The 9391-nt window shown below is 38.5% G+C and overlaps 1 protein-coding gene across 1 annotated transcript; it reads right to left on the bottom strand.

The window, feature by feature from the left end:
• Window positions 1–392: 392 nt before the first annotated feature.
• Window positions 393–8623, bottom strand: LOC121388282 (uncharacterized protein C5orf49 homolog). Its single transcript, XM_041519563.1, has 3 exons — window positions 8452–8623; window positions 6401–6520; window positions 393–1916 (listed from the first exon to the last, which is right to left on the bottom strand). Exons 1-3 carry the CDS (start codon window positions 8596–8598, stop codon window positions 1758–1760), a joined length of 426 nt encoding a protein of 141 aa, XP_041375497.1. The 5' UTR covers window positions 8599–8623; the 3' UTR covers window positions 393–1757.
• Between the last annotated feature and the right edge of the window lie 768 nt (window positions 8624–9391).

Here is a 9391-nt window from a genome sequence, read left to right as displayed (position 1 = left end):
ATAGCAAGCTATTTAAATTTAGCCATCATATATACACCACTTTTTAAATTATACTTATTTAATCATAAATTATACATACTATAGCTTTAATTATGTGTGTACAATTTATACATGTTGAACATTTATTTTGATTATTGTGTGAAAATCATATTATTTACAAATAAGAATTATTGTCATTGCATTGAGAGTACAACTACCCAACCTTCATATTCCACTTGCCCCAGGCACAGGACATGGTATTTTGTAACCATAATACATGTACAGAAATTAAAATGATATTTTGTACAAGCAGTTCTTTATTCCACTGCAACAATTACAACTACCTGTTGCATTGGCTGCAGTGCTCTTATGGCATTTTCTACAACTATAGTATACTAAGGCAAACAAATTTATAAAAGGACAAATAAATTTATTATCATAAAATGTACACTTTTGTTTTTAATAAGTTTTAAAAATGGGCTAAAGAAACCTATCTAGACATGTATCCCAGTTACATAAGAAAAGCTGAAAATATTACTCAATATTATGGGAGGTTTTAAAAAAAAAGTACAATACCAGTAAATGGAAATGAATACCTATTTAAAAGAAACTAAACTTGTAACATTCTCTAGCAGATTATTTGACAAATAACACACAGAGATAAAACTTACATTAAGCAGCCACCCAAAGGAGTGAACTGGGGACTCTTTAAGACAGGTGGCTGCTTACTACAGGTTAATATATACCACAGTATATCATTTGTGAGACCAGTAACAAGTGTTCTAGGTGACTAATTAAGACAGGTGGCTGCTTACTACAGGTTAATATATACCACAGTATATCATTTGTGAGACCAGTAACAAGTGTTCTAGGTGACTATTTAAGCAGGTCTGACCATATATTGTAAAATAAATAATATACCAATCCGTATCCACTATATACAGTTGTTAAGGAAGCTAGAAAAGGACACACATGTGTAAATATAAAGCAGTGTAAATATCACATTATGTTACTCCTCTGGAGATTGCAGTATGATCTGGACCTCAGGGGGTTCGAATATGAACCAAGTGGACACTTTTTCTATTTTGTTTTGCACCACCAGAAACTGTTCTGAAAGTGGACCATTTGCTTCAGCGGGGGTGGGGTGGGGTGGGGTCCGAACCCCCCAGCCTATGCCCCTGAAATAGGTGTTTGGTTGTGGGGCACACATTATTCATCTTTCTAAACCTATACAAGTCAATACACTAGAATGTAAATTATATACCAAACACAGGGTTTAAGCTGCACGTCAAGAATCAATGGCACTTTGGCAAATTTTATTTTTAAAATCTGTAGCCAAATTCATTTAGCTAAACAGAATTATTAAAAAAAATAGCACATTGATTTATTAATCATCGGCTATTGGATGTCAATGGTAATTCATTTGGTAATGACATATATTTGCCAAATTCAACTTTTAAAACACATTTGGCAAATGTCAGAAATGACAGCTTAAACCGTAAACAATACTGCTCTTAACTCATTATATTATTGCATAAATGAATACTGATATAAAATAAACTTCATCTTTCTAAACCTATACAAGACAATATACTGGAATCTAAATTATATATGATTTATACAGCTCCTAACTTATTACATTATTGCATAAACAGTACATTCTTTCAAGTTGAATGAAATAGTTTACCAAATGCAATGATAAATTGAAAGACATCACTACAAATGTTAATGGTCACTTTAACACATACATCGGGGGGGGAAGGTTTTCCAAGTGTTCATTAATTTTTATCTTCTGGATATGGAATCCCATTTCTTCTGAAGAACTCCGCCTTAACTAATGCGATTCGTACATGAGCTCGATCCTGTTTGTCATAGCTCTTGTGCATCCGGTGACCATACACAGACGAAGACAAAGTGGGGACCACCTTGGAATTTTCCTGCAAATATAAGACACTTTAGTTAAAAATCAATTGTCAAAACAAACTTGTAATATAAATGGTCTTTCATCTAGACTGCATGTAAATACTTTTATGGACCTATTAGTTGTTAACCATACATGTTTTACTATGTAATGCATACATATGTAATTGTTATTGTTATTGTACCTGCTCCTTGTGAGTGTTATGTACCATAAATTGAATTGAATTGAATTGAATTAGTTCATGGGACAGATCAGATACTGGTACCACTCATGGTGGCAAAACTTCAATGGTACCAATTTATTTGTTCCACCATATAAGTAAAATAATGTGAGATAGCCTTTCCAATTGAGCAGCTTTTTCATTGTTCTTGCAGGAACCCTGTTTTAATGAATGCATCATAGTACTGTGTATTTGTGATTATATACTACCTCCCATAATATTATGCCCAGAGGTGTCAGCTGCTCCTCACACACCCAGATGTATATAAGCTGAATTCATGCAAGGATACTTTTCAGATCAAACTGACTCCACCAACTAAGATGTTTCAGTTCAAACTGACACCACCAACCCCTACAGAAGAATCCCTGTCTACCAAACAATTGAAGAAATAGATAAAGTCACACGCCCTAGTTTCAGCCCGCGAAAATTAATTATAATTTTGCTTAATCTACAAAACTGTAACACACTTAGATCACATTTTTAAAAATCGAGTGAAAAAACAGGTTTTATATCGATAAATACCATGTGAATCCCCGTGACCCAATTACTTGAAATAATTTTGAAAGTTAGTATTCTGATGTCACTGGTAGATGTCGCTCGAAGCACAGAAATTTCCCAGAGTGCACACAAACTTGGGGTGCGTTCCTTTCACCTCTCCAACTATTCTGTCCTGGACAGCGAAAGGAATGAGTTTGGAACAGGAAATTACTTTACCAACATGTGTGCTTCTGTTGAGGAAGTGGCTGCTGCAGCAATCGTGTTACTTGAATCGGAATAAGATGACAATGATAGTCCGTCACTGACCATGCTGACTATACTACAGTGTTTGAAATAATAAATTTGATATATAAACCGCAATTATCCTACATTTGCTATTCGGCACCGGGTACTAGTGGGTAACCTATTGTTATTAGCAATTAGATGCACCGTTTATTATTGTTGGTAGTAGTAGTAGTAGTAGTACAGTCTGTAGGAACCAGAGGTGGGGAGGCACTTCCCCTCCCCAGGTAGAAAATAAAGGTAACAATATAGCTTGTGCCCCCTGTCCTACCCCCACCCCCCAAGGTTGTATCCCCTCTCCAGATATCGTAAGACTTAGCAAAATTATTGGTTTTAAGGGTTTGTAACATTTTGTATTGAGATACTTGTCTGAACTTTATTGTTAATGAAAATGTTCACGAACTGTGAAGAAAAACCTTACAAATGAACGACAAGTAAACGACAACAAATCGGATGTTGATTGTGTGAACCATGCACGAGAAAACAAACTGAACCAAAATGATAACGGTCACATGGTATACCAACATCTGTGACGTTGAAACGGGAAGATCCCCTCTAAAAATAGATTAGACCGTGTCTGCTCAACAACAAAAATCTTAGATGCGTGTGCGTTTTTAAGAAATACGAAAAATGCATTTTGTGGTATTACAAACAACCAGGATTACCAGGATTACCAAAAAACACTTCAGGTGAATGGAAATGTATATTCTAAATAATAAAATGTAAGTAAAGTGCAATTTTATTTGTGAGAAAATGGGTTTAATAGCGAAAAACAATGGCGTAATGGTTAAAGGAAGGGACAATCAAGGCATTTGAGCTGGTATGCATATTCAACAATATATAACGCACATTATTGCTTAATATCAACAAGTATAGTCGTATAGTTAATTAATAAAACAGTTAAATGTGACGGCTATTAAATATACTAAAACGCAAAAGAAACGCAGGTCCTGAAAATGCGAAAGAATTGCACTTTGTAAAGCAGTAGCTTTGGTGGAATTGAACCTCAACTGTGTTAAAGGACATGGCACACACCCACACCGCAGTCCCACCTGCGTGTCAATTTCATTACCTGTGTGACGTCACGAATTCTCAAAACACGTTGTTTGCACGTGCTGGATCATCCGTATCATGAATCCAGTGCAAACACACTCATTGAAATGCTTATAAAGCCTACACACCTGGATTTAATCGCATAAATTCAATTTGAGTAGTGACAGACAACAGAATCACATTTTAAAAATGCCGCGACTGACGCAACTCCAGCGAGGGATGGCCATCGGGATGTTGCAAGCCGGACAGACCCGTACTGCTGTAGCCAGACAATTGGGATGTCATGTTTCGACAATCGCACGCCTTTCTCAACGTCACCAAATCACTGGATCTGTGAATGATCGACCACGCACCGGCCGCCCGAGGGTGACAACCGCAGCCCTAGACCGGTACATCCGGGTGACCCACCATAGGAATCGGATGCTGCCAGCAGCTAACACCGCTCACCAGGTGCGTGGTCCACGTGGTCCAGTGTCCGCCGATACCGTCCGACGCCGTCTGAGGGCAGCAGGACTCCGTAACCGCCGTCCTTATGTGGGACCAATATTGACCCCTCGGCACCGCCAACAACGTCAACAGTGGGCGCAACAACATCAAAGATGGCGACGTGGCCAGTGGCAACAAGTTCTGTTTACTGATGAGAGCCATTACAATCTTTCCAATGCTGATGGCCGAATCCGAGTATGGCGACGTCGACATGAACGTTACTCCGACTGCTGCGTTCTGCAGGCCGACCGATGGGGCGGGGGTAGTGTGATGGTGTGGGGTGGGTTCTCATTCAACCACAGAACACAACTTCATGTGTTCAGACAACGCGTTAATGCCGCCGTGTACCAAAATGACGTCATCAACAATCACGTCGTTCCCTTCTTTGCCGCTCACCCACGTGTGCGCTTGCTGCAGCAAGACAATGCCAGGCCGCACACTGCCAGGGCAACACAGGCGTTGCTGGCTCAGCACAACATCCCAACGTTGCCGTGGCCAGCCTTATCACCGGACATGGCGCCTATCGAACACGTCTGGGATGAAATCGGACGTCGCCTTCAGGCTCGCGGACAACCTCAGAATATGCAGGCGCTGGAGGCAGCATTGGTCCATGAATGGAACTCACTCCCTCAGGCATTCTTTCAACGGCTTGTCAACTCAATGAGGAGACGTTGCACTGCCTGTTTGAATGCCCAGGGTGGTCACACGCGATACTGACTTTGACAATGCTACAGGTCGTCTCTTTCACATTTTTAACATGGACCCCCACCCTACTTTATGACATGAAACAATAGCCAAAAAGGAATTCAATCAAAAATTTCCAACACCAATGTGTGCCGAATTGGTGTAGCTCCAAAATAAATGTTGAAATCTTCATTTCGTTTTGTTTTTTTAATATTTTATATCCAATTTAATGAGAACCTGCGTTTCTTTTGCGTTTTAGTATATAACGGGCGCAGCCATTTTGTACCATCCCAGTGAATACGCCCTCTGGAGAACTGGTGGTTACAAAATAACTGTGTTTCTGCAATTTTTGAAGTTTAATAGATAATTTGGCAAACTTTTCTGCTCACCCAGAGCTATCCTTGTATAAGGAATGAATGAATGAATGTTTAACGACACCCCAGCATGACCCTGTATAAGGATGCATATGGTTATGGAGTACAGAGATAATTAGACAGGAACATGCTGCTGCTGCTGCCATTCCATGTGCTACTCTTTTCAATTAGGTCAGGTCAGGTCATAGGGTTTAATGTGCACATTCACAACAAGCTGTTGTGACACATGCCTGTCATAGGTGCAGGTGTCAACTTTCGCCAGCTCTGTCCAGGACAGGAAAAGGTTTAGGGTGGGTGGGAGAGGGGGTTGCCCATGCTGGCATGTGCACAAGCAGCCCGAACAGGGTCGATAGCAGGCAAGGGTTGATCTTTTCAATTGGCAGCAACAGGCCTTTTATATGCATCATCCCACAGACAGGACAGTACATCATCCCTCAGAAAGGAACACAGAAGGAACAAGTAATAGCCCAATGGGCTCACTGACATGAATGGATCCTAGACCGACTGACCTGAACACTGGGCTACTTCTTGCCCGAAATGTGCACGTGTAAAGCCTTCAACACGCGTGAGCTATTAGAAGAGCAAAAAGTTACTTGCTTGGGCAATTTTTGCCAAGTGTTTCAACTCGCCTGGTCATCGTGAGGAAAATATCTATCATGTTTGGTATTTTCGACCATGCATGGCAAAAACCTCATCATGTGCGAGCTACATGAGCTATCAGCCGAGTTGAATTTACCAACTGACCAATGGAAACATGAAAATTTGGTCAAGGTGGTGTCATCGTGACAGTCGTAAGCAAACTAGCTCAGCACTTAACTCATCAAAAAGTCTAAAGTAACATTCTGCTCAGCTGATAGTTCTTGTGTGTGGGAGGCTTCACACAACCCACATACTACTAGTTACCTCTTCATTGACAGTCAGTCCCTGCAGTTTGGCATGCTCCCTGTCACAGCGATGTAATTTGTTGTCAAATCCTAATTTCGGTGGAAAGAGTCGGTCGTAGGTGGACTCAGGGTGCCGGATCTGTAAAACAGTAAAAACAATGCAATATATACGCTATTATACAGCATATGATATCAGTAAATTTGTTTTAACCTGTGCAGATTTAACAGGTGCATGTGCTGAATATTTAGCAGTGGGTGGGAGGTTTATATGAAGGTTGAGTCATGTTAAGCTCTCGCTGAAAATATATTTTCAAAACAAAATTGCTTAAGTGGGAGGGGGTTGGGTTTCAACCCCTAAAAGTCAGAAACCTTCCCGTGCACATGCTCCTTTTTAAAATAATGAACATAATACTGTGAATGTTTAGAGAGACTTAAGACAATTTTAAGCCTCATCAAATTTCATAGTTACACTTAGTTAACAAAATATGTGTTTCCACAGGATCCTGTCTAATGATTATTTCAATATACATGATGAATGGTCTCTTGTATGTATTTCAGGGAAAGAGTTTGACTCGTACCCCTCTATATCAAAAGCTATAAAGACTAAGCCTAACCCTAACCATTGAAAGAGGGGTACGGGTTGAACTAATGCCGTATTTCAGAATAACGGTATGTCTTTACAAATGTGAAACTATATCCAGTATGAAATTAATTCATCCCAAAGTGATACATATTAGATGTTTATGTATCAGTATAGGCCTATGCAAAACACCAAACATTAGTCACACAATTTCATCATTGTGCAACAGATGCCAAAAATTGGAACCATAAAAAGAAAGGTTACAATTACAAATATACTTTACATTTCACCATGTAGATAATCACTGAAACTGACAATTTCAATACACAAATATTAAGCTCTTGGACTTAATTCCTTCTATTTTAAATGACACCCCACTCCCCCCAATTATGATAAAAAAAAATTCAGAAACCAGTTTGCATTATTTTCTCCATCCAATTGGACCATCTTAATTGAAATAGCTATGGTTGACGACAGTCACTTTTCGGACCCTTGTTTTGGCTTCATATAAAATAAATAAAACCTATCCAACAGTACTTTTTTGATATAATATTATATCTGACAAAACATACTTTTTATTTCTTTGATCTTTTAAAACTTAAAATTAATATTTTATTCAGAATTATGAAAAAATAGAAAATACCCTTGTCTGCTTGTTATAGAAATTTGACAGGGGTTAAGGTTAGTAGACCAGTTTTAATTTTAATGTGATGAAGCATTGTAATAATATAGCTCATTCTGAATTTGAATGACATCAGTATTCCAATGACGTTACTTTGCATCTCCTTACAATAACCATAAACTGAATACATCAAGTTTCCGTTTTAAGAATGCTGGAAAAATTCCAATCACCGTTTGATATTGAATTTTTATTTTTTTTTAACATTATTAATGCACCTGAATGTGTTTGAAGAAAATCTTATCATTAAACAAATTGTACATTTTACCAAATATGGATTTCAAGTGAAATTACAGTAAGATATGCCATATTTATTGTGTACGAAGCCAAAACAAGGGTGCGAAAAGTGACTATCGTCGACCTTAGGGACTGTGGACACATTCTGGCTATAGCAAGAATGAGATAGATTTGTTTGCTGATGGAAGACCTTTAAAAGAACTATCTTTAGATAATAATTTTTTCTTTAACTGTTTTCATAAGCCCCTCAAATGAAAATTTCCAGTGTTTTTCACCCGGATAACGAATATCGAATTTACGATATACTCGATTTTATAATAGTATTAATACTATGCCGCCGCGATACTATGCGATACACTTTTAAAGTTGTGCCTTTTTTCTTTTTTTTTAAACGCCGATACCGTATTTTGATACGGTTATGCTTTATAATAATTTTACACCTCATTTGGGTTTGATTATATATATGGTTCATATTAGACTTATGATACAATATTATTACACGTTCGACTTTAGTTTTAAAACCCGTATCCAAGGACAACAAACCATATCTATGGCGTTTGCTGACTGTATGTACCTTTCCTACGGAATTAAATACTGTTCTTTCTGGTGGGTTATCACGTTTGGTAGGCACAAACGCAAATGCTGAAAGTTCGCACATATGTCCTTTCAATGTGTAGTCGGCGGTGTCCGTTTTAACGTGGACAGTTTCTGCACCCTCCATTTTGTAAATAATTGTAGTTGTTGTTTCATCCACAGTTTTCCTCCTTTTCTAGTCTGAGATCTTCCTCTTGACTCTACGTGACAAGTTATAAGTTTGTTTTGTTTAACATCGCTAGCGCACATTGATTTATTAATCATCGGCTATTGGATGTCACACATTTTGGTAATTTTGACATATAGTCTTAGAGAGGAAACCCGCTAAATTTTTTTCATTAATAACAATAGATATTTTATATGCACCATCCCACAGACAGGATAGCACGTACTATGACCTTTGAAATAACAATCTTTGTGTACTGGCTGGAATGAGAAATATCCTAATGGGCCCACCGACGGGGATCGATCCTAAACCGACCGCAAATCGAGCGAGCGTTTTACGACTGGGCTACGTCTTGCCCCTCTTCGTGATAAGCAGCACTAATAGAGAATGAAAGATCTACGAAACTGAGCTGGTGGATTAAATGTAGAAAATAACGTTTTTGTCACTACACAAGGTAGAGCACACATATGAACAGTCTATACTATACCCAGATTAAACCGGTAGGAAGGAAATAATTTTGTACAAATATCAAATTGCCAAAAAACTTGACATTGATTTTCAAACTTTAATAATAAAAAAAACCCTGGTAGACATGATACAAGCAACCAAAGATCAAGACGCCATGGGAAGGGGATTACTCTGTACATGTCCGAAACAGTATCTCTGGGAATCCACCTGAAACATGTACACAGGCATATTTGTGACATAGGGGTGGGCAAAATGTCAGTATCGGTTATGACCACCACGAGCCCTG

This window comes from Gigantopelta aegis, chromosome 14 (genome assembly GCF_016097555.1).
Source record: "Gigantopelta aegis isolate Gae_Host chromosome 14, Gae_host_genome, whole genome shotgun sequence".
NCBI classification, from domain to species: Eukaryota; Metazoa; Mollusca; class Gastropoda; order Neomphalida; family Peltospiridae; genus Gigantopelta; species Gigantopelta aegis.
This window is presented reverse-complemented; position numbering and strand designations above follow the sequence as displayed.

Bases quoted from the DNA above. Each gene is read 5' to 3' on its own strand.
- LOC121388282 (XM_041519563.1), bottom strand. From the start codon at position 8,598: ATGGAGGGTGCAGAAACTGTCCACGTTAAAACGGACACCGCCGACTAC. The intron at 6,521-8,451 runs GTACATACAGTC...ACTGTTTTACAG, and splicing joins TATTTAATTCCGTAGGAAAG to ATCCGGCACCCTGAGTCCAC. The intron at 1,917-6,400 runs GTAACTAGTAGT...TTATATTTGCAG, and splicing joins GACTGACTGTCAATGAAGAG to GAAAATTCCAAGGTGGTCCC.